This window comes from Tamandua tetradactyla, chromosome 6 (assembly GCF_023851605.1).
Source record: "Tamandua tetradactyla isolate mTamTet1 chromosome 6, mTamTet1.pri, whole genome shotgun sequence".
Classification (NCBI taxonomy): domain Eukaryota; kingdom Metazoa; phylum Chordata; class Mammalia; order Pilosa; family Myrmecophagidae; genus Tamandua; species Tamandua tetradactyla.
The window spans coordinates 43,019,072-43,045,607 of record NC_135332.1 but is presented as its reverse complement, the minus strand read 5'-3'; the positions used below and the strand labels follow the sequence as shown (position 1 = coordinate 43,045,607).

At 37.0% G+C, this 26,536-nt stretch overlaps 1 protein-coding gene and 1 pseudogene across 2 annotated transcripts in view; both read left to right on the top strand.

The window, feature by feature from the left end:
• PPM1D (protein phosphatase, Mg2+/Mn2+ dependent 1D) overlaps window positions 1-26,536 on the top strand; it is a 78,942-nt gene that overhangs the window by 44,762 nt on the left and 7,644 nt on the right. For both annotated transcript variants that reach the window (XM_077165031.1, XM_077165030.1), the window contains exons 3-4: window positions 6,132-6,256; window positions 22,281-22,471. In XM_077165031.1, coding sequence (XP_077021146.1) covers window positions 6,132-6,256; window positions 22,281-22,471 — 316 coding nt within the window. The remainder of the gene's footprint in view (window positions 1-6,131; window positions 6,257-22,280; window positions 22,472-26,536) is intronic.
• Window positions 6,267-15,555, top strand: LOC143687752 (dnaJ homolog subfamily B member 6 pseudogene; annotated as a pseudogene).

The following is a 26,536-nucleotide window of genomic DNA, read 5'->3' as shown; positions in this document are numbered from 1 at the left end:
TTCTTAACATAGAAACATTCCATACTTGGTGTACAATCAGTGGCTCACAATATCATCACATAGTTATATATTCATCACCATGATCATTTTTTAGAAGACTTGCATCACTCCAGAAAAAGAATTAAAAAGAAAAGAAAAAACTCATACATACCATACCCCTTATCCCTCCGTGTCATTGACCACTAGTATTTCCATCTACCCTATATATATATTTTTAATTTTAACATTTGTTCCCTCTATTATTTATTTATTTTTAATCCATATGTTTTACTCATCTGTCCATACTGTAGTTAAAAGAAGCATTAGACACAAGGTTTTCACACTCACATTATGAAAGCTATATCATTATACAGTCATCTTCAAGAAACATGGCTACCGAAACACAGCTCTAAAGTTTCAGGCACTTCCCTCTAGCCTAATACACCTACAACTAAAAAGGGGATATCTGTATAATGCATAAGAATAACCTCCAGGATAACCTCTCAACTCTGTTTGAAATGTCTCAGCCACTGACACTTTATTTTGTCTCATTTCTCTCTTCTCCCTTTTGGTTGAGAAGGTTTTCTCAATCCCTTGTTGCTGAGTCCCAGCTCATTCTAGGATTTCTGTCCCACGTTGCCAGGGAGGTTTACATCCCTGGGAGTCATGTCCCATGTAGAGATGGGGAAGGCAGTGAGTTTGCTTGCCATTTTGGCTGAGAGAGAGAAAGAGGCCACATCTGAGCAACATAAGAGGTTCTCTGGGGGTGACTCGTAGGCCTAATTTTAAGTAGGCTTAGTCTATCCTTTGCGGGGATAAGGTTCATATGAACAACCCCCAAAATTGAGGGCTTGGCCTATTGATTTGGTTGTCCCCACTGCTTGCGAGAATATCAGAAATTCTCCAAATGGGGAAATTGAATTTTCCCCCCTTCTTGTCGTACCCCCCAAGGGGACTTTGCAAATACTTTTTTATTCACTGTTCAAATCACTCTGGAGTTTATTGGGGCATTACTCTGGACAAACCTACAAAATGTCTTGCCCTATTACAAGGTTCCATGTACTTATGGTGGTTCATGTACTTACGGTGTCTCACATGCTTTTGAATTCAGTCTGTTGGAATGTTATGTTGGTTATAGTATTTGAAGTAAATCTGGCCTTTCTTATATAGTTGGAAAAGAGAGGGGTATTTTAATAGCTTCTTCACATATGGAAGATATTCTTCTTTGCTACTATACCAGAACTCATTAAGTTGTAGTTTCTTAAAGGTTAGTTATAGCATGGTATCTGAAACCATCTCAGTGAACTTCTGATAATCTGTTACATTAAGAGCCATTGATCTGTCAATTAAGAGCCATTGGCTGAATGATGTTTTACCCATTTGTGATTTTTTAACATTGTATATTTGTCATTTGGAAAATATTGGTTTATTGAGTTATGCATTTATTCCATATATTGACACATTTTCTTATACAATATCATATCATGCCTCTGGAAAATGCCACATGACTTAGCATTATTATAAAAAACATTAATTTTGTTTTAAAAATAATTTTGACTTTGCATATCCCCTGAAAAGGTCCTGGGGCCCTCCACAGGTCTCTAGAGCACAATTTGAGAATCATTTCTCTAGTACTTACATGGTTTCATCTTTCTCATTTTAACTTTTAAGCCGGTCTGTAATTTCAAATTCTAAGTTGTATGGTAGTGATACAACTTAACTTTGTTTTCAAGATGGTTACGAGCAGCCATGTGAACAGTTATACTTCTTTCCCTTACCAATTAGAAGAGTTAGCAGGTTTAAAAGCCTTTCTCAGTGGGATGATGACGTTCTGGTGGTGTTTTTCTGGTTAAGGTAAAGGAGTAATGACCACTCTGTTATAAGGCAACATCACTCATTGTGAAGTTTGACCCTTGAATGGAACTGCCTCTGGATAGGAAGGACTTTGAATGGACTGTAAATTTCTGTTTGGTAGCACAGGCCTGTGTGCATGCAGCTTGACTTGCTCAGGGCCCAGGAAGCTACTACAGTCATGGACTGTGACAAGATACTGATTTCCTCTTGCACATGAAGTTTATGTTCTGTACCTAAGCATCTAGTCCTGTTTACTTACAACTGAGTACAGTTTTGAGGGGCTGGGGGCAGCTGGGAAATCTCCTGAATTTCTGTAAGGATCCCTGCTGAAGACAATATACCTGAAGTCTACCTCGTTTCAGGCTGTGATCTGTTTGGTCCTGTAAGTGTAGAGGTCAATCTGTGCTTGTGGTCAGGCAATAGCAGACAAACTGCTTTGCAGTTATTAGCTGAATTTCCACAAATATTTGGGTCTTTCTCTGGGATTTCTGTTCTTTTCTTGATGTCTTTTCTTCTCTTTTCTTTTTCTGTCCATGTACAAAACTTTAACTGAGCCTTTATTTACATGTTTGGCTATTTTTTCTTGCTTTTTTTCCTCCTTGTATTTTAGAGTTTGGTTTTCTTTGATGAAAATGTATTAAATTTTCATACTTTTTTTTAGAGTTTAGGCTTTTTTCATTATTACTTAAAATATCTGAACAGTTGGACATATGCTCTTTATCATTTGGGAGCATTATTTTATATAGCAATTAAGATGTTTTATTATAAGTTACTTATAATAGTAAGTAAGTATAGTTCCCAGGCAACTGGCCAGAGCTGTTTTCCCAGCTTTCTGCTGCTGAGCAGTCAAGTCTCTGCATATCAGACTGTCCCTTTTTGTATGCCGTTTAATCATGCAGGACAACAGCTAGGAATGCAATGAAAGCAGCATCTCTTATAGTGTTGCCTTGGACTTTTGATATTGAATTTAAACTTTTTATTTTAGCTAGTACCATTAGTTGTCCTTTGTTACTCAGAGACACAGCGACCTTAATATCCTCAAATATCAAGAATCAAGAGAGTTCTAGTATATTTATATTGCAAGTAATTTGGGTAGTTACTGAAATTACTTAAGTATTAAGCTTTACTTTGTTTGTTAGGGAGCAGATTTAGGAAAGAACAGTGAGGCTTAAGGTGGTATGAAGGCAGAATGTTGTTGGCATCCCTTCTTATTACACCTCTTGCGTGCTATGGATTCTTTTTTGAATAGATTCATGTGAGTGGTCGATTTAGTCTTCACTATGCTGTTTGCTTTTGAGAAAACAGTGTAACAAAATGACTGTCTTTGAGATTCTAACTCTTGCTATGACCTAGAATGATGTTGCTCTCAGAATTGAAAATTAAACTAGCTTTTAAAAGGGATGGTAAAAGGAGTATCTCTTTTGAATTTCTGCTCTTCATTAGCTTTTCAATGTTTTGTGATTATTCTTTACTTGCTTCATTCGTTCCTTGTGCTGTCCAGTGCAGTAGCCACTAGCCACATGGGGCTGTTTAAATTTAAATGTAAATTTAATTAAAATCAAGTTTAAAAATTGAGATCCTCATTTTCATTAGCCACATTTGCATTACTCAGTAGCTGCGCATGGCTAGTGGCTCCATATTGGACAGTGCAGAATGAACAGTTCCATCATTACAGAGAGGTCTATTGGACAGTACTGCTCAAATCTCCTAGCCTACCCTTGTCAAATGAACTTGACTTCTACTTTAGAAGGAAGCTTGAGGCTATTCTTTTGCTAAATAAATTTTTTTTCTTTTGTTTCAGAAGATTGATTTTTTTCTTCACTTAAAAGGTGTTTATGCCTTCATTTTGCTTTCCTTAGGACTTTATTTCATTCATTGTCCATTCTCTCTAGGGTTTTCATTCCTTTGAAACTAAGCAGGAATAGAGGGTAACTGGCTGGCTGATGCTTAAGTGTTGGCATTTCATAGTGAACATTCCATTGGAGGTTGTCACCATTATCTATCTTCAGGTTTCTTATCTTGAAGCCAGTTTAGTTTCAGTGTAAATATATTAAGTGTTCATAAGGTTTAGAGGGATAGAATCATGTTACTCAAACTAAACATAGTAAACTTAACAAGAGGCTCATGTATAAATCAGGATGGCATATTACTCATTAATAATAAGAGAAATTGTCACCCCCAGGAGAGCCTCTTTTGTTGCTCAGATGTGGCCTCGCTCTCCAGCCGATACAACAAGCAGTCTCGCCACCCTCCTCCTGTTCACATGGGACATTACTCCCAGGGGTGTGGACCTTTCTGGCAACATGGGACAGAAATCCTAGAATAAACTGAGATTCATCATTAAGGGATTGAGAAAACCTTCTCAACCAAAAGGGGGAAGAGTGAAATGAGACAAAGTGTCAATGACTGAGAGATTCTAAACAGAGTCGAGAGGTTATCCTGGAGGTTATTCTTACGCATTAAGTAGATATCACCTTGTTATTCAAGATATAATGGAGAGGCTGGAGGGAACTGCCTGAAAATGTAGAGCTGTGTTCTAGTAGCCATGTTTCTTGAAGATGATTGTATAATTATATAGCATTCACAGTGTGACTACGTGATTGTGAAAACCTTGTGTCTGATGCTCCTTTTATCTACCTTGTCAACAGATGAGTAGAACATATGGAATAAAAATAAATAATAGGGGGAACAAATGTTAAAATAAATTTAGTTTGAAATGCTAGTGATCAATGAAATATGGTATGTATAGTTTTTGTTTTTTCTATTTTCATTTTATTTCTTTTTCTGAATAGATGCAAAAGTTCTAAGAAATGATCATGATGATGAATATGCAACTATGTGATGATATTGTGAATTACTGATTATATATGTAGAACGGAATGATCAAAATAGGAATGTTTGCATTTAAAAAAATAATAATAAGAAGAAAAATAACTGACAAGAAGATCATATCTTATTGTCAGCTGTCTGTATGCTTTCTCCCTGTAGATTAAGGTGGACCTAATATTAGGTATATATGTGACATATATATATTATATGACCTAGTATTAGGTAGCAGCATACTATTTCTTTGAAATGCTGTTTACCATTCTTATTCCCCCTCCCCCTTACCTTCTTCTTCCAGAGGAACCCTTTTTTTCTGTTGACTTTTAAAAATAATTCCAGATAGATTATGATTAAATTGATTTCTGTCAGTTTTCTTTTACGTAATTTCCATTTATGTGATGCCAGCCATAATAACATTTCTGTTATAGTAGATTATTATTTATTATGCCCAGAGGATTAATCATATTTCTAAGTTTTAGGCACCTTATAATTGTACTGACGCCTCTGTGTAGAAGTTACATGTTTCTTTTCTGTTGCCCCGCTGCCAGATTTCTAGGAGGATTCTGTATCTCCATTTTTTCTCTTCAGTACTTATTGATCTCTAACCTGAGGTCATCTGCTTTTGTCCCTACCTCTTTTAAAACTTTCTTGAAGGTAACCAGTGATATTCTGATAATTAAGTTCAGTAAGCTTTCTTTTTTGTTCATTCTCTAATCTGGATTTTTTTTTTTCTATAAATGGTCCTTGACTTGTGCTTGATGTTTCTATCTATTTTTTTTCCAATTGTTTTTTTAAATTTTATTTTATTATTTTTATTATTATTTTATTCTCCTCCTTGCATTCTACGTTGTTCAGACCTTCTTAATCCATATGTATGGCAACAAATATCATAAACTTTTGTGACTATAACTGTTTTCTTACTTTGAAGAAAGAAGCAAATCTCCATCTCTGTGTTTGATCTGTTTCCCAAAAGTCTAGTCTCACACTTTGAATTACAGAAATAACTAATACATAGGTATTTTTATTGAGGTATTTCCTGTTGATTCCTGAAATTAGAAATATTAAAACTGAAGTTCAGCTTCAGAAACCTTTCCAACTATGTAATTTTTCCTCTTCATTTTCTTTGATCATTATTTAACCCCTCTTCATTTATTTGCTGTTAGTCTAACTCGTTTTTTCAGTCATTAAGTCCTCTTGCTTTTTCTTTGACATAGTATTCACTCTTACTCATTCCCCTTACTTCCATTATATTCTGTCTGATCTACTACAGTATTCTTCAGATGCTCCTAATCTGATTTAACCTATTTTGTCTTTCTTCTCTGAATAGGACCTTTAATTTATATATCTTTGAATCTGAAACAGATAAATCATATTGTGATAAGTTTATTTTATTAATTATTTAACACAATGAGCTGATTTAGTTATATTTTAATCATTTAGCGTATTTTTATGAAGTCTTGTTTATTTTTTAGTGTGATGAACAAGTCTGGGGTGAATCGTGTAGTTTGGAAACGACCTCGGCTCACTCACAATGGACCTGTACGAAGGAGCACAGTTATTGACCAGATCCCTTTTCTGGCAGTAGCAAGAGCACTTGGTAAGTAAGGTTTACATTTGATGAAATCACATTGGGTTTACTACAGTATATGGTAGTAAAATAACAAAGGAGACTAAGAACTAAACCCTTATGTGGCACATGGTGAAGATAGATATATGATGATACTATATTAAGTGCATTAGAACTTAATTGAGGGGTATGTTAAGATGTAAATTTCAGTGTCAGTTGCTCTTTGATCATGAGTCATGTTCAATGTTTTGCTAACTCCCACCATTACTTAGGGAAGTATGTATGTTTCTGGGTTTGAAGTAACTCTTTGAACTATTTTTTAATATTCTTCCTTACTTCGGCCCTTCATATTTCCTCTGAGAGTCTTCAAAGCTTTTTTTACTTTAACAAAGTAAATTTTCCATGACAAAGTAAAAATATAGTTATCCCTTCCACATTATGACTTTCCTCATTTGTGGTTTTGATATATTGTGGGTCGGCATAAGATATTAAATGAGAATTTTTGGGAGTTTTGTGCAAGCTGCAGATGACATGCGAAGGCCAACAGAGGACACACAATGGTTAGAAATGTAGACGTATCTTTAAAAGTTTAGTAACTCATAAATACATAAAGTGTATGTACTGTTATATATAATATTACCTGCATAGTATGTATTTTACTGTTTGATAACATAAATGACAGCTGCATGTTTTTTTTTTTACTGAAAGAACCATGGTTCTATGCACAGGTTTGGGGATGTCAAGCATGTTTACAGCAGTATCTCACGGGACATCTCATGGTGATCTTGCAGTGATCTTTGCATCTCAGTTTCTCATATCTTGTGTTGTTTAAATGCCATACACCATTTAAGTCATGGGTCTGGTACATAGTGTTCATAGTGGTTTGGAAAGTGATGAACCTGAAAGAAAAAGTAGAATTGTTAAATATGCTTCTTCAGGCAAAATCACTGCTGTGGTTGGCTGCCATTATAGCATTAGTGAGTGGACCCTAAGGCATACTGAGAAAAACAGAGAAGAAAATCTCTGAAGGCCAACCATTGCAAAGCATTTGCATAAACCATGAGATCACATATCTCTCTGATAGAAAGTGCAACATTGTTTTTAGATGCAGGATTGTTATAAAAAGAAGGCATTCCAGTAGATTCTGGCATCATATGAGAAAAGGCTAAGTCCTTTTATGATTCCCTAAAGGAAAATGAAGGTGAAGGGTCTACCCCTACGGGTTTTCATGCTAGCAAAGACTGGTTTGAAAATTTAAAAAAAGATTTAGCCTACTCAGTGTCAAAGTAACGGGATCCACCAGTACCAGCTGTGATGGAGCTGAGGGGAGACCATGGGCCCCACTGTCCAGCCTCTCTTCTTTTCCGCTGCTGGTTGCCAACTTCCTCAGGACCTGTTCCAACGACTGTTAAAACATGGTAGATTACTATGAAGTTCTAGGTGTTCAGGGACATGCCTCATCCGAGGATGTTAAAAAGGCATATCGTAAATTGGCACTCAAGTGGCACCCAGATAAAAATCCTGAGAGTAAAGAAGAAGCAGAGAGAAAATTCAAACAAATAGCTGAGGCATATGCTAAAAAACGGGACATCTGTGACAAATATGGCAAAGAAGAATTAAATGGTGGTGCTGGAGGTAGAAGTCATTTTGACAGTCCATTTGAGTTTGGCTTTACGTTCTGTAATCCACATGATGTCTTCAGGGAATTTTTTGGTGGACGGGACCCATTTTCACTTGACTTCTTTGAAGACCCATTTGAGGAGTTTTTTGGAAATTGAAGAGGCCTCCATAATATCAGAAATAGGGGCACAGGATCTTTTTTCTCTGCCTTCAGGTGGTTTCCATCTTTTGGAGGTGGATTTTCTTCTTTTGATACAGGATTTACTTCATTTGGTTCACTGGGGCATGGGGGCCTTAACTTCATTTTCTTCAACAACCTTTGGTGATAGTAGAATGGGCAACTTCAAATCTATATCAACTTCTATTAAAATAGTTAATGGCAGAAAAATCACTACAAAGAGGATTACTGAGAATGGTCAAGAAAGAGTAGAAGTTGAAGAAGATGGCCAGTTAAAGTTCTTAACAATAAATGGTAAGGAGCAGCTGCTATGCTTGGCTATGTTCTAGGAATTATCAGAAGGCCAGTATGGCTGGAGTTGATGAGGAAGACAGAGGTCTTATCATGTCGGGGATTTGTATTTTAGTCTAGGTACACTGGGAAGCTTTGAAGGAAATTAAGCTAAGAAGTAACATCTGATTTGCATTTTATAAAGATGATTTTACCTACTATGTGCTATCTCTTGTTCATCTTTTTTTAAAAAATTGTAATGACATATACAACCTAAAATTTCTCATTTTAACCACTTTGAAGTATACAGTTTGTTGGTATTAATTATATTCATAATATTGTGCTACCATCATCACTGTCCATTACCAAAACTTTTTCATCATCCCAAACAAAAATTTTGTACCCATTAAAGCATGAACTGCTTACTCATCTTTGGTGATCTAAATGCACATAGTCCCAGTCTGTGTGGAACCTAAAATCTAGTGGGGTGGAATAGACCGTAAGCAAATAAACAAGTGAGGAATGCATTCTGAAAACTGTCATAAATTTAAACAAAGTAAAGTGCCCGTAATTGGGCACAATATTAGGTAGCATAATACTGATGGGTGGCAAGGGAAGGCTACCTTAAAGAGGGTATTCAGGAAACCTTTTTTTAGGAGGTGATATTTGAATGACATCTGAAGGAGAAGAAGGGGTCAGGGAAAATAGCTCCCAGTCAAAGTAGAACCATAACATGTTCAAAGTCCCTTAGGCAGTTAGTGGATGTTTGCTCTTTTTTGGAGGGAAAGGAGAGTTGACCAACATACATTCTCTCTTTCTATTAATAACCCTGATTTCTTTTTGGGAAATTACATCTTCCCTCCTATGTGCATCTTAGTTTAGAACTTCCCATTCATGGTCTTTTTATAAAGCATAAGAAAGGGCAGATATATGACCCAAGCTAAGCCAGTCAGAGTCTCTATTATAGGACTTTGAGTTTTTAATCTTATAATAAAGGCAAAGCAAAACAAAACACCCATGTTAAAAAGGAAAAACTCATTGGAATGAATTCATCCTAGTGACAATTGGCTCCTTAGGGCAGTGCTCCATGATATAGTTGGTTGCTTGGAATTTCCTTGTTCCCATGCCTGTTTCTTCAGCTTGTCATCTGTTTTGTGATATAAAGCCTCTATAATTTAGTAATTTTATTTCCTTGCCTCCCATCCCTCTTTCAAAGTTCACTGTTGCAAATGGCAGTAATCAATTGACAATCTCGCATGTAAACAACAGCTATGACCCTCTCCCCTCCTTTTCCTTGCAGCAGAAGAATCAGTTGTTTCACATATTTAAATTATTATAAAATGACTTGGGTAACCTCTAGATCTGCATAAATGTATACAATATACAAAGTGTCTAAAACACTACAATATCCCTGCCTCCATTTTTATTCCTCTTTAATCTTACCAGTTACAGCCAAAATGATCCTTTAAAAAGCATAAAACTGATCATGTCACTACTTCAATAAATAGCAGACATAATAGCAGCTAACACTTAAAGAGTACTTATTGTGTGCCATGCACCATTCTAAACACATTGCACATATTAAATCATCCAGTAGTCATAGGAGTATGAGGTACTAGCATTATTATCCCCACAGATGAAGAAACTGTGTCACAAAAGATTAAGGTTGAACAGTAATTTGCAGCATTGGAATTTGAACACAGGTATTTTGCCCCCAGAGTCTGTCTCTCAACTACTGTGGTATACTTCCTCTTCTTATTCTTCATTCCCTACCCAACAGCATTTAAAATGAAAATCAAGTTCCTTACTATGGCCTAGAGGGCCCTGCAAGATTTAGTTCTTACCAGCTGTTCTAGTTTGCTAGCTGCCAGGATGCAACACACCAGAGACGGATTGGCTTTTAATAAAAGGTGATTTATTTTGTTAGTTCTTCAGACGAAAGGCAGCTAACTTTCCACTGAGATTCTTTCTTACATGGGAAGGCACAGGATGGTCTCTGCTGGCCTTCTCTCCAGGCCTCTGGGTTCCAACAGCTTTCCCCAGGGTGATTTCTTTCTGTATCTCCAAAGGCCTGGGCTGAGCTGCAAGTGCTGAGATGAGGTATGCCGAGCTGCTTGAGCTGTGCTACCTTATGCCCTCTCATTTAAGCACCAGCCAATTAAGTCAAACGTCATTCATTGCAGCAGGCACGCCTCCTAGCTGACAATCCTAATCAGCAACAAATGAGGTTCACGTACTATTGGCTCATGTCTGCAGCAACAAAACTAGGTGCCTTCACCTGGCTAAGTTGACAACTGAATCTAACGCCAGCCATAATGTCTTCTTCATCAAACTTTTACGTTGGCCTGCATGGCCCTTCTTAATTTGTAAATGTCCTCATCTGCACCCTTGTTTTCTGTCTCTACCATCCCTCTCTCATACTGGCCTCATTCTGGTTCCTCAAAGATAACAAATCCTTTGCTGCCTATATGAGAATTCTCTGCCTCCAAACAACAGTATCCACTTCAGGTTAACTTAGGCCAAAAAGACAACTTAGAAGAAGATAGAACATGCCAAGGATCCATAGCCTCTGTACACAATATCAAGGAAGCTTGTGAGAAGCTAGAAATGGAGATTGGAGGCTGCTTGTCATGAGCACCAGTCAACGGCCTGGGGAAACCATGGCAAAAATGGATCCACTTAGAGCCACATTAATCTTGATCATTCCATTCTTTGTCCATCCTGTTCTTTTTGCTTTTGTATCCTTACGCTCCCTGTCCCCCAACTTGAGGCACCACCACATATACCACGAAAACTAAATGTTTTCCAGTGACCTTAGCTTCATTGCTCCATTCACTCCCAGGTCAGAATTCCAGCCACAGAGCTCACAGACAACATACGTAGTGCTCTGCTATATCACATATATTACCCCTCTGTGTCCTAAAAAGCTTTTCTCATAGATTTCATTTTAGTATATATATATTTAAAAATATCTTGTGTTAACTTGCATCCATCTTTTTCTTGGGTGAGGACTGCCTAGGAATGGCTCTTTTTGCGTCTGTGATGTTGCACTTCACAGTTATTTTTTAAGTATTTTTATTATAAACAGTGAACAGACAGACATTCTTGACATGATTACAATCATGGTTACAGTCAGTGGCTCACAGAATCATCACCTAGTTGTGTATCCATCACCATGATAATTTTTTTGAACATTTGCATCTCCAGCAAAAGAAAGAAAAAACTCATACATGCCATACCCCTTATCCTTCCCTGTCATTGACCACTAGTATTTCAATCTACTTGATTTATTTTAACCTTTGTTCCCCCTATTATTTGGTTATTTCTTATCCATATTTTTTGCTCATCTGTCCATACCATAGATAAAAGAAGCATCAGACACAAGGTTTTCACAATCACACTGTCATATTGTGAAAGCTATATCATTATACAATCATCTTCATGAAACATGGCTACTGGAACACAGCTCTACAGTTTCAGGCACTTCCCTCTAGCCACTCCAATACACCATAAGCTAAAAAGAGGATATCTATGTAATGCGTAAGAATAACCTCCAGGATAACCTTTAGACTCTGAAATCTCTCAGCCACTGACACTTTATTTTGTCTCATTTTTCTCTTCCCCCTTTTGGTAGAGAAGGTTTTCTCAATCCCTTGATGCTGAGTCCCAGCTCATTCTAGGATTTCTGCCCCACGTTGCCAGGGAGGTTTACACCCCTGGGAATCATGTCCCACATAGAAAGGGGAAGGGCAGTGAGTTTGCTTGCTGTGTTGACTGAGAGAGAGAGAGAGGCCACATCTGAGCAACAAAAGAGGTTCGCTGGGGTTGACTCTTAGGCCTAATTTTAAGTAGGCTTAGCCTGTCCTTTGCAGGGGTAAGTTTCATAGGGACTCTGGTGGTTTGAAAGGAAGTATACCCCCTAAGAATGCCATGTTTTAATATAAATCCCATTTCATAAAGGTAGAATAATCTCTATTCAATACTGTATTTTTGAAACTGTGATTGGGTCATCTCCCTGGTTGATGTGATTTAGTTAAGAATGGTTGTTAAACTGGATTAGGGGATGACATGTCTCCACCCATTTGAGTGGGTCTTGATTAGTTTCTGAAGCATTATAAAAGAGGAAACATTTTGGAGAATGAGAGATTGAGAGAGAGTGGAGAATGCTGCAGCACCATGAAGCAGAGAGTCCACCAGCCAGTGACTTTTGGAGATGAAGAAGGAAAACACCTCCTGGGGAGCTTCATGAAATAGGAAGCCAGGAGAGAAAGCTAGCAGATGATGCCATATTCGCCATGTGCCCTTCCAGCTGAGAGAGATGCCCTGACTGTGTTTGCCACATTCCTTCTCACTTGAGAGAGAAACCCTGAACTTCATCGGCCTTCTTGAACCAAGGTATCTTTCCCTGGATGCCTTTGATTGGACATTTCTATAGACTTGTTTTAATTGGGACATTTTCTTGGTCTTAGAACTATAAACTAGCAACTCATTAAATTTCCCTTGTTAAAAGCCATTCCGTTTTTGGTATATCGCATTCTGGCAGCTAGCAGACCAGAACAGGGACAAACCCCAAGATTGAGGGCTCAGCCTATTGATTTAGTTGTCCCCACTGTTCACAGCTTTTCTTGATAGGCTTAGTACAGTCTTGGGAACAGGGTTGCTGTATGCTGAAGGTCTGGCAGTAGCTCTCAGCTTTGCTTATCTTATCTGTGCATTTTGTATTGGTATACCATGTTTGATCTGTCTCTGATACCTTGATGTTGGAGTTTTTCTGAGAAATAGAACAGTAATGCAGCATCAACTTATTAAATTACATTTTAAGCCTTTAAAAAAAAGTTTTATGTGGAGGTGTGGTGAATACATTCTTTAAAAATGTCACTGTCATTAAAGATAAAGAAAGGCTGTGGAAATGTACCATATTAAAGGACGCTAAAGAACCATTTCAACTAAATGCTGTTCCTGACCCTAGACTGTATCTTGTAATAGAGGTGGGGTGGGATGGGGTGATGGTGAATGCTAAGTGACATTATTAGGCCATTTGATAATTTGAAATATGGGTGGTAGACAGATTTAAGAATTATAACAAGCTAAATTTATGAAGCTGGTAATTGTACTATGGTTATGTAAGATAATATTACTATTTTTAGAAAATACACATGAAGTGTGTATATTCAGTTTCAGTATGAAGCTATAATTTCTTCCATGTTCCTGGTGGTGGACATCTAGGTTATTTCCAAGTATTTGCTATTATGAAAAATGCTGCAATAAATATCTCCTTTGTGTACATGTATGAATTTCCTTAAGGTATGTAACTAGAAGTAGACTTGCTGGGTCATAGTATGTTACTTACCAGCTTTCTGTTTGGCATTCATACAAAGTGATAAAAATTTCTACAGTTAACAGTAAGCTGCTTGAGGCTGGAGGTAGCTGCCTGAAGGCCACACATCTAATCCATGTAAGGCATACCAGTTGGGAAGCTCATTTCATAGGTATGCACATCTTTAGCTTTACTAGATAATGGTTAAATTTCTCTCCAGTGCGATTGTGCCAGTTATTACAGTCCCTCTGTATTAGTTATCTATTGTCGTGTAACAGAATGCTCCCAGATTTCACAATTTAAAACAGTTATTATCCTAACCTGTAAGCAATTTAGTGGCTCAGAGTCTTTCCTAGTGTCATAATCAAGATGTCAGCTAGGGTTGCAATCATCTGAAGGCTTGAATACTCAGGATTGGAGAATTTGCTTCTAAGAAAGCATGCTCACATGGCTTTGGGCTGAAAGTCTCGGTTCTTTGCCCTTTGGGTCTCTCCATAGGCCTGCGTGATGTATCCTTACAACACAGTAGCTGGCTTTCCCAAGACAAGTGATCCAAAAGAGAACAAGGCTGAAATCAAAATGTCTTTCTATGATGTAGTTTCATAAGCGCTTCACCATTACTTCTTCCATGTTTTGAATCATACACTGAATCACCAAATCCAGCCCACCGTTTAGTGGTCTCTACCTTTTGAAAAAAGAGTATCATAGAATTTTTGGACATATTTTAAAACAACATACTCACTAGCAATATTTAAGAGTTCCCGCTTCTTAGTTTTTCTTTCATTCACCAAATATTATTAAATTATTAAGCACCTGCTATATGCCAGGTACTGTTGTTTCAGGTGTCCGGGATTCAGCAGTGAGCGAAATAGTAAAATTTCTGCACCCATGGAGCTTACTTTCTAGTAAGGAAAAACATGATAAACTAAAAATAAATACATAGACTAAATTTTGAATAGTGTTGATTAGTGAGAAGTGCTACCAAGAAAAATAAAGCAGTGAATGAGTGGGGAGAGGTTTGTAATTTTAAATGAGATGGTGAGAGGAGGCCTCGTTGAAAAGATGACATTTGAGTAGAAGTAAGACAGTGAACTTTGAGTTTCTGGTGCAAGAGATTTAATTAGAAGGAGTAGCAAGTGCAAAGGTCCTAATTACTCATGATTTTTTTCCCTGAGCAGCTGAAAGGGTCGAGTTGCCATTAACTTGTATAGGGAAGACTGGATCATCAGTGGTGAGGGGAGGTCAGGAGTTCAGTTTTGGACATGTTACGCTTGAGGTAACTTGAATTATTAAATTGTTGATGTTTAGTAGGCTTCTGGTTATGAGAATTAAAGTCAGGTGAAGTCTAGGCTGGAGATACTAACTTGAGAGTCAGTAGCAAAGAGATCATATTTAAAGGCTCGGGGTCAAGGGATTGAGTGTAGATACAAAAGTGGAAAGGTCCAGTGACTGAACACTGAGACACTCTCATTATTAAGAAGTCGGGTGGGGTGGGTACAAGACATGAGGAGGAACAAGCTGAAATGACTAAGAAAGAGCATTAAGTAAAATAAGAGGAAATTCATAAAGAGAGTGTCTTGGAAACTAAGTGAAGGAGAAACTGTTTTGGATACTGCTCATAGTTCAGGAAACGGGAAGACTGAAAAGTGACTAGTGTATTTAGCAACATGGAGATCATTGGTGGCTTTGATAAAAGTAGTGTTTGTGGACTGGTAAAACCATAATCATGATTGGAATTGGCTAAAGAAAGAGAGGGAGGAGGAGGGGAATTTGATACAGCAAGTATAGGCAACTTTTTTAGGAGTTTTGTTAGAAAAAGGTGAAGAGAAACATGGCCTTACCAGGAGAGAAAAGTAGAGTGAAGAGATTTGTTGTTTTGAAGAGGAAAGAAATAACAGCAGTTGTAAGGAAAGAGCCACTAGAGAGAAGAAACCTCCGTGCAGAACAGAAAAGATAATTGCTATAGCAATATCCTGCAATAATTACTTTATTTCAGTATAATTTTATAAACAAATCTATGGAAATGAAGCTTTTGATATTAAAAAAAAACTTACATGGAAGGGATGAAATTATTTTAATGATGAATTCTTTTTCTCTTGATTTTGCTTTTCTTTCACAAATAATTTTTCCTCACAGGTAATACCTTTTACATTTTAACAGCAGAACTTTAAAAGATGCTACATTATGTGACTTTTCCAGTTCTTATTCTGACACTTGGAAAAAATTTTTTCAATTGTTACTAATTTTCTTTTTTGAGGATTAATTTTTGTTGATAATTTTACTTATGTGGTAATACTTATTGGCCCATGGTAAATTAATTGCCCGTATTTAGCACCACCCTTATGGTTTGTGGCCAGTTTTCTTCCAGTTTTCTGAGAAAGAAAGAAGTTTCATTATCAAAATTGGCACCATTTAAACACTTATGATGATGCTAATTACTCCAGTGCAAATCTAGCAGAGGTGCCTTCTAGTGGCTTCCTGTTGAAATTGCATGTCAGTCTTGCAAGTCGTTTATTCCTTGAACAAATATTACTAAGTATTTTGCACTGTTTACAAAGCACATAAATTTTGCCTTAATGGAGCTTACAATCTAGTGAAGTAGAGAGGCATTTGTCAAATGATCTCAAAAAGAACTGAGAACACTGCAACTCTTATTTTAACTATCCAGAAAGGTATGAGAAATGATGTTTGAGCCGAGAAATATTACTTGTTAAGAGAGGAAGAAAATGTTTTTTGGGATCAGAACAGCATTTGTGTAAATCTCTGTGATAGGAGAAAGCATGGTGACTAAGATCAGTGTAGCTAGAAAAGATCAGGGAAAAAGAGGCATGGGATAAAATGAGAAAATACTGCATCTTATAGGCTCTGGTAAAGAGTTGTGTCTTCATCGTAAAAATGGTAGTAAACTATTGCAGGGTTGAAGTGGGTGAATACAACTGTATTTGTCTGATTTTTCTTGTATGCCGTATGGTGAGGGTCACATTTCATTATTTTTTCCATGTGAGTATCCCGTTATTGCAGCACTATTTGTTGAATTTTTGTTTGTTTGTTTTGTTTGTTTGCTTGTTTGTTTGTTTTTTGTTTTGAGGAAGTACATGGGCTGGAAATTGAACCCAGGTCTCCTGCATGGCAGGCGAGAATTCTACCACTAAACTACCCTTGGACCCCCTATATTTGTGTTTTAAGAGGTGATTTTGGCTGCAGGTTTGAGAATGGATTAGAGGAGGCAAAAATTAGGGCAATAATATTAATTAGTTTAGAAGCTATTGTAGTCTGGGGGTGGGCAGCTGGACTAGCTGTGATGGAAACAGTGGTGATAGTTGTTAAGTTCAATTTTGGACATTTTATTTGAACTGTCTTTAATATATATAAATGCAAGTATCTGGTACACGTATACATGTCTAGTTCAAGACAAATAGATTTGAGTCATCATCTTTGTTTAGGAGGCAATTGAAGCTGTAGAAATGGATGAATTTGCCAAAGCGAGAGTCAAATTTTTTTTTTTCTCTTCATCACACTAAAAAATTCAGTTTATATTGTGGTTTGGTGCATGCATACATATAAATACACATGACTAAAAGTTTAGGAAACATTATAGTACCTATATCATTCATGGTCCAGTCAAGACAAAGAAATTACAGAGTAAGTTGAACAGAGATAAAGAATTATTAATTATAACAAGATTGACCCAGTAAGGGAAAAAGAAAACTCTAAAGAATAGAGGAATAGCAATTACAAGGAGTAGTCACTATCTCTGGGGCTGAGGCAGAGCATCTAAGAAAGGAAGAAGTCTGAAAGAGCCGTTTGTGTTCTCCGTGTGATCCAGAGATCATTATAGAGGGTCTGGCTGTGGCATACTGGGTGGCAGAGAAGTTTGTAGAGATGCCCTACTGGCTTAATTCCCTGGAAAGCCACCTTCTGAACTACAATGGGAAGTTGTCCACCAGGATGGAGCACTAGGAAACTGCCCTCAGGGATCCTGGAGGAGCCATCCACAGGAGATGTTGAGCCACAGATTTTGCTGGGAAGCTGTCCATGGCAAGCCTCCAGGGAGGATTGGGGGTGCAACTGAAATTCCCTAGGCGTTAGGACCCCTGGTGTCCTGCACAGTGCTGCGGTATACTTCTCATTGTTCACTGCCATGCACTGCAAGAACAAGCAGAAGAAAGCATAAAGCATATGGAAACCAGGTAGAAGAGCTTTTTTCTCCTTTGGTGCCCCTTCAGCACCCTCTACTGAGGAAAAAGAGGAAATGGCTCTTGAGTTGGCCACTTGCATGTCTGTCACAACATCTGAGGACTTTTGGGGACCTGTGGGAGTGCCATCTATGATCCTATTGTGATTTACAAGTACCAGACCAGTAGTAAAGAATAGAACCCTTAGTTCAAGTCCCATTTCTGACCCTTACTAGTTATTTGACCTTTTTTTAACAATAAGAAAAGAACTTTGTTTATTAATGTTTCTGTGTAAAACTTAAGCTTTTGTTTTTTTTGAAGAAACATCACCAGATAACTAGTAGAAAGTTGCATCGACTCCCTGAACTGGTAAAATAAGAGAACTGGTTGTGTCTGATTTTCTTAAATCTGATTATGAATACGAATCATCTGGTGAATTTGTTAAAACTTCGAATTCTAGAGACTCCCAATAGCAAATTTCAAACAACTTGAGCACCAAAACAATGATAAAATATTGAGTAAAACAGAATTTATAAGTATATATTTAAAATTTTATAACGAGGTAGAGAGGAAAAACCTCTTCTAGACTGACAGCTCACTAAAAATGGTTAAAATGGCCTATTTTATGTATAAAGAATTCTATATCCATATCTAATGTTACCATAATAAAATAAAAATGAAACCCTGTTCTTTTGGAATTAGAAAGGGAAAAAAAAAATCAGCTGGAGAGCTTGTTTGAAAAATGTAAATCCAGAGACTCAAAGAGATACTTGTACACCACTCTTCATAGAAATATCACTCATTATAAGCAAAAGGTGGAAACAACCGTAGTGCCCATCAACAGAGAAGTGGTTGAACAAAATGTGGTATATGCACAACGATGGAATATTCCTTTAGCCATGAAAAGGAATGAACTAGCGATACATGCTGCAGTGGATGAACCTCAGATACATTATACTTAGTGAAATAAGCTGGACACAAAAAGAGAAATATTGTATGATTTTCACGGATATGAAATATTGAGAATAAACAAATTCAGAAGACTAAAAGTAGATTAGAAGTTATTAGGGGCTGGGGAAGGGAAGAATGGGGAGTTATTGCTTAGTGGGAACAGAGTTTTTGTTTGGGGTGATGAAAAAGTTTTGGAAATAAATAGTGGTGGTGGTTGTACAACTTTGTGAATATAATTAACGTCACTGAATTGTGCACTTTAAAATGCTTAACACAGCAAATTTTATGTTACATATATTTTGCTACAACAAAATTTAAAATAAAATGCAAAGAAAAAAAAGACAGCAAATAAATGAAGTTAGAACTCTATCACCAATTTAAAAATCATCATAGTAATAATTGATTCTTACATGCGGCATCAGTGATACTAATGGGTTAAAGATTGGTAGAGAATATCAATTATTTCACATAGTCTCAAACTATCAATCCATAGATTATGTATTATTTATAAAAAGTAGAAGGTACCTTTATAATGCTGTCAGACATCAGTTTAACCAAATGGTTAAACTTGGCATTACCAATGATCCCATAATGAGACATAATGATACTCTATCCCTCCTGATGTGATGCACTGAGAAGGACATGGCTTTAAAAAGATATTGTTTGCTTAGATGTGAGAATTTTTGATCCCTTATTAAGGTGTTCTAATTTGCTCGCTGCCGCAATGCAATATACCAGAAATGGAATGGCTTTTAAAAAGGGGGATTTAATAAGTTACTAGTTTACAGTTCTAAGGCTAAAAAAATGTCCCAATTAAAACAAGTCTATAGAAATGTCCAATCAAAGGCATCCCAGGGAAAGATACCTTGGTTCAAGAAGGCTGATGAAGTTCAGGGTTTCTCTCAAGTGAGAAGGCACATGACGAACACAGAGTTTCTCTTTCATCTAGAAAGGCACATGATGAACACGGTCAGGGTTCCTCTCTCATCTGGAAGGGCAGGCACGTGGTGAACACGGCGTCATCTGCTGGCTTCTCCTGGCTTCCTGTTTCATGAAGCTCCCCAGGAGTCATTTTCTTTCATCTTCAAAGGTCGCTGGCTGGTGGATTTTGCTTAGTGGTGCTATAGCATTCTCTGCTCTCTCCGAATCTCTTTCATTCTCTGAAGTGTTTCCTCTTTTATAGGACTCCAGAAACTTATCAAGACCCAGCCAGATGGGTGGAGACATGTTGTCACCTAATCCAGTTTAACAGCCACTCTTGATTAAATCACATCATCCAGGGAGATGATCTGATTACAGTTTCAAACATTCAGTATTGAATAGGGATTAGAAGAAATGGCTGCTTTTACAAAATGGGATTAGGATTAAAACATGGCTTTTCTAGGGGACATACATCGTTTCAAACCAGCACACAAGGTTATATAATCTACATTAATTTAAAAATGGGAATTTATTTTTTACATAGATCTTAAGTTTAAACATATTAGAGATTCTACATCTGTATAAATTAACGTTCTTAACTGAGTGGCAATATTATGCCCAAAAAATTAGCCTTCAGTGTTTGCATGTGTTCTCCTTTGCTTCTTTGATAGTTGAATTGCTTTAAAATAATAAGTTGGTTTAGGGGTAGATTTTGCTATTTTAGGGTGGAGTGATTGATTTTGAAGTATTTGCTTGGGCTCTGAGCATGTTTCAGTTGGCCAGTATTTCTGATGGGAGTTAATCGGTAAGTTTAAATAAGTAAGGGAAAGGACAAAGAGCTTACTTACGTATTTTAGCAGAAAGTCAGATCTACTTTAGATCTTTCACAATAAACAAAGGAGGTAAAAATTAATGTTTTCTCCTTTCTGTCTCCTTTCTTTCACTCAATCGGCTTTCTTTTTTCTTTTTTATGAAAAATAACATATATACAAAAAAGCAATAAATTTCAAAGCATAGCACCACAATTAGTTGTAAAACAGATATCAGAGTATGGATTACAATTCCACAATTTTAGGTTTTTACTTCTAGCTGCTCTAAGATACTGGAGACTATTAATTTGAAATATCAAATTAATAATTTAGCAATCATTAATTTGTTAAAACCTACCTTCTCTATATAACTCCACCATCACCTTTAATCTTTCTCCCCCTCTCTTTAGGGATATTTAGGCTATGGCCATTCTAACTTTTTCATGTTGGAAGGGTCTGTCAGTAATATGGGGTAGGGAAATGGAACTACCTAATGTTCTAGAGAGGGTGGGCCCTCTAGATTTCAGGACTTACCTGGTCCAGGGATCTGTCTGGAGGTTGTAGGTTTCTGGAAGATTACTCTAGTGCAAGAAACCTTTGTAGAATCTTATATATTGCCCTAGGTGTCCTTTAGGATTGACTGGAATGGTTTGGCAAATTATGATGAGGAGCAATGTCTAACTGAAGCTTGCATAATAGTGACCTCCAGAGTAGCCTCTTGACTCTATTTGAACTCTCCCAGCCACTAATACTTTATTAGTTACACTTCTTTCCCCCCTTTTGGTCAGGATGGATTTGTTGATCCCATGGTGCCCGGTCTGGATTCATCCCTGGGCATCATCTCCCATGCCACCAGGGAGGTTTTCATCCCAGATATCATGTCCCATGTAGGGGGAGGGCAGTGAATTCACTTGCAGAGTTGGGCTTAGAGAGAGTAAGACCACATCTGAAAAACCAAAGAGGTCCTCTGGAAGTAACTCGTAGGCATACCTATAGGTAGGCTAAATTCTCTGCTACCTACATAAGCTTCACAAGAGTAAACCTCAAGATGAAGGGCTTGGCCTATTGATTTGGGTGTCCCTAATGTTTGACACAGTATCAGGAGATTTCCAAATGGTAAAATTTAATAGTTCATATTTTTTCTCCCATCCCTCAGGAGACTTTGCAAATACTTTTTGATTATCTGCTTAATATGTTCTAGGATGTTTCCAGGCATTTCAGCAATACAGGATTAAAGGCCCTCATTCTTATTCTGGGCTCACTGTTTCAGTTGTTCAAATGCAGTGTACAGACAGGTTGAGTTAGATTATGTGCTACAGAAAGTTTAGGTTCCAGACAAAGCAAACCTTTCTTCCTTTGGTCTCAAAGAGTAAGTGTGGTTCTAAAATACAAACAATGCCTTTTTACCCCTGTGTTCTGAATTACTTTAATCCCGACCTGATTGGCTTCATTCTTATCTCTAAATACCAGGTTATAGATATATAAAACAGCCTCTTAAAATCCAGAAATAATAATTACCATTCCAGACTAAATATGTCTGCTATAAGTCATTGCTTACTTTTAAAGGGGATACTTTCAACATTTTACTTTCATATAAGATGCTGTAGATTTCTGATGAGTATATTTTATCAGGTTAAAGAAGTTCTCTTTTATTCCTTGTTTTGTAGGAAGTTTTTACCATAAATGGGTTTTGGATGCTATATGCTTTTCAGATTTTATGAGATGAACATGTAGATGGTTAAAAGGAAACATCTGTTGATGTGATACTATTAATTAATAATACTTTCTTGCTTCTTCTACTTCCTACCCTCAGGTGATTTGTGGAGCTATGATTTCTTCAGTGGTGAGTTTGTGGTGTCACCTGAACCAGACACAAGTGTCCTCACTCTTGACCCCCTGAAGCACAAATATATTATCTTGGGTAGTGATGGACTTTGGAATATGATTCCACCGCAGGATGCCATCTCAATGTGCCAAGAGCAAGAGGAGAAAAAATACTTAATGGTGAGAAGTGACTCAACTTTGACATTGCTGTCTAATTTTGGTTCTGTTACTTTTATTATGGGTCTTAAATATAAGACCTCTAAAGATATTCCCCTTTGGGAGATATTTGCATTTGCCTGACTCTAAAAGTAGGTAAAACGTAGATTTTACAGCCCCTAATCATTAGTGGAAATTTAACAATTAAATGAATGAAAGAAAGAAAGAAACTGGATAACAGAACAGACAACCATGAACTTCAGTGTGAATAGCACTTAACCAGCCTATGAAACCTTGTCAATCCTTCTTTATTATTATTGAAATATAATTCATTTTTCATAGAACTCACCCTTTTAAAGTGTACAGTTCAGTGGTTCTTAGTCTGTTCCGTCAAAACTCTCTAATTTCAGAGCATTTTTATCACCCCTCCTCACCACCATACAATAACAACAAAAAAATCATACTCATTAACAGTGCTCCCTGTTCTCCTTTCCCCCATCCCCTGGCAACTACTAATTTATTTTCAGTCTCTATGCATTTGCCTATTCATATAAATATAATCGTACAATATGGTGACCTTTTGTGTGTCTGGTTTCTTCTACTTAGCGTAATGTTTTCAAGTTTCATCAATGTTGTAGCATGTTTTAGTACATTATCCTATGGCAGAATGATATTGTTGTATGGCTCTACCACATTATGTATGTCATTCATCAGTTGATGGACATATTGGTTTCCATTTTTTGGTTATTGTAAATGATGCTGCTATGAACTTTAGTGTACACGTTTTTGTGTGGACATGTTTTCAGTTCTTTTAGGTACATAACTAGGAGTGAAATTGCGGAACTATATGCTAACTGTATGCTAACTATATGTCGCCTATCCTTTTTTCAATCAGTTGCCTCCCTAGACACAACCAGTAGTGAGAAAATCCTCTTCTTTCCTTCCTAACTCAGCTTGAAAATTGTCTTACTCCTCATTTTGAGTTTCCTGTTGACTGATGATCATACCCTCAACCTCTCAGAAAAGAGTAGCATTAGACAAAGAAAGGAGAACCAATAGAATGCAGTGTCATTGAAGCCGAAGAGAGTTTTGGAGAGGTAGTCAGCAATAGCAAATAATGCAAAGAAATAGGGGCAAATGGATGAGAATAGGATATTGGCTTTTACAGTTAGGATTTTTTTCATTTATTTTATTTTGTATTATTTTTATTTTTTGTTTTTTAATTTTTTTATTGATAGATGTTTATATTCACATACCATGTAATCATCCAAAGTGTATAATCACTGATTCACGATATCATTGTATAGCTGTGTATTTATGATTACAATCAACTTTTTTCTTTTTGTAAAAAATAACATACAAGAAAAGCAGTAGATTTCTAAGCACATCGCAACAATTGTAGAACAGATTTCAGAGTTTGATTTGTTAAACCCTACCTTCTCTGTATAACTCCACCATCACCTTTGATCTTTCTCCCACTCTTTGGTATTTGGGCTATGCCTGTTCTTTTTCAGGTTGAAAGAGGCTATAGACAATTTGGAATAGGGGAATGGACTAATTGATGTTCTGGAGAGGCTGGCCCCTCTGCATTTTAGGACTTAACTAGTCCAAGGACCCATCTAGAGGTTGTAGGTTTCTGGAAAGTCACCCTAGTGTGTGCCACCTTTGTAGAATCTTATGTATTACCCTAGTTGTTCTTTAGGATTGGCAGAAATAGTTTTGCTTAGGGTTTCCAGTTAGGATTTTTATTTGTGACTTTCATGGATGAAGAATTTCAATAGAAGTGTTGAGGGTAGAAAGCAGGCTGCAAGTGATGATGAAATCTTACTTTGTGAGCCCAGGAAAGAGATGTAGTAAGTGTTGACTATTTTTTCAAAAAGAAACCAGTGTGCATTGTTAGTGTGGAAATATAGTGAAGGTCTTGAAAGAGGTTTGTAGTCCTAAGAGGAAGACTGACAATGAGAAATAAAGGATATTGATGGAATAAAGGCTCAGAGCACATAGAAATGACTAGCACAAGGAAGAGAATTATCTTTGGAAAAGATGATTTTTCTCTAATATGAGAGGAATGGTAAAGATATTTGTAGGAATAAAGGAGACAATTTGAGTGATGTATAAGATTTCCTCCAGTTTTTCATTCAACTTACATAGTAAGTACTAGGCATGGGGGATATGAAGGTAAATAGAATAGGGTTCCTGCTCAACACTTAACATATTACAAATAAGGTCTGTAAATAAGTATCAAACCATTATATTGTGAATTATTTAAAGGTAAAAATCATGTCGTGATTCATTTTTACAACTTAAGGGCTCACCATGTTGCTTTTATACTTGTAGTGATATCATCTGTCATAGAAAGATTAAATAACAGACATTTTGTCTGTTGGATTTGGAGTTCCTTACTGATCGGTGAGAGAGACATTTCAGTGTCTCATGCCATTCTCGGTGGCATGATGGTGACAAAAGCCAGTTTGTAGTGGATTGAAGAGAACCTCTTCATAAATAACAAAAAATGACTTGTGGATGAGTATTAAGGGAAACATCCTTATAAAAGAATTAGAACAGTTGTTTATGAGAACTGAGAGGGAGAATATAAGGAACTTGGGAAAATTGTATGAAGCAGTTTTATAGAGGAGAGGGATTTGAGCAAGTCTTAAGGTGGGGATGAATTTACCAGGAAATCGATCAAGAGAGGAGAGAGAAGCTTTTCAGGCAAGGAAATAGAATGTGTAATGTCAAGAAGGACAGAAAATAAGACATTCAGGTTTCACAAGTGGCTTGGTGTGGCTGGAAGATAGGATGCCTTTGAAGTGGTGGAAGATGAGACAAAAAAGTTGTGAATGGTATTTCAGTTTGCTAAAGCTGTTGGAATACAATATACCAGAAATGGGTTGGCATTTACAATGGGGATTTTTCAGTTTACAGATTCACAGTTCTAAGGCCATGAAAATTAGGTTATTCTTATGCATTATATAGATATCCCTTTTCAGTTTATGCTGTATTGGAGTGGCTAGAGGGAAGTACCTGAAACTGTTGAGCTGTATTCCAGTAGCCTTGGTTCTTGAAGATGATTGTGTAACCATAAAACTTTTACAATGTGAGTGTGTGATTGTGAAATATATATGTATGTATGTAGAGAAAAAAGTATATTAAAAAAATAGAAGCACTTACCACTTCTTACCAGCAGGTGAAATTTCCGAGGTACCTCCTCTCCTGTCTTGCCCCTCCCCAACTGCAGCAGCAGTTAGGGCTGCTCCTGGCCTACAGAGATAGGATGACTGGTCCTGGTGTGGGCCAGGGGAGTGGACAGCAGTACCACAGGTACCTAGTGAATCTGCTGCACATCAGGCCCGACAGCATGCTAGGGCAAACTGGGGTGGAGGAAGGTCAGTTCTGATCCATACCTCCCTGGGTACCACCATCCACCTCTGGCAGGATGTCTGCCAATCCAACCCAACCTATTCTCCCATTCCCACCTTTCTCCTCCCCAAGAATCACTGAACCCCCCTACCCCCCAGGACCGCAGTCACTGCCATTGTGTTGCTGTGCCCTATCTTGTCCTACAGAACATGGGTGAACTCAGTCCACTCCACTGTAAAGACTTTTTTGCCATCCTGATTGGTTTGTGAATAATATTTATCTATAATAACTTAAAGTTTAATTTCTTTATAACTTCACCTAATTAAAATTACTAATAGAGACCAAATTTCATCCTACAAAAATAATAAAAATAAATAGGTAAAATTTAATGATAGGGTAATTCTTTGGTTATTTATTTATTTATGGAGTACCATTTTTTTTATTAATTTTTAAATTTTTTAAAAATACCCAAAACACCAAGCAAATGCAAACATTTGTAACTTTTGATCATTCTGTTCTATATATAGAATCAGTAATTCACATTATCATCACATAGTTGCATATTCATCATCATGATCATTTCTTGGAACTTTTGCACCTATTCAGAAAAAGAAATAAAAAGACAACAGAAAAAAATTCATACATACCATACCCCCCACCCCTCCCCTCCACTGATCACCAACATTTCAATCTAAATTTATTTTAACATTTGTTCCCCCTATTATTCAT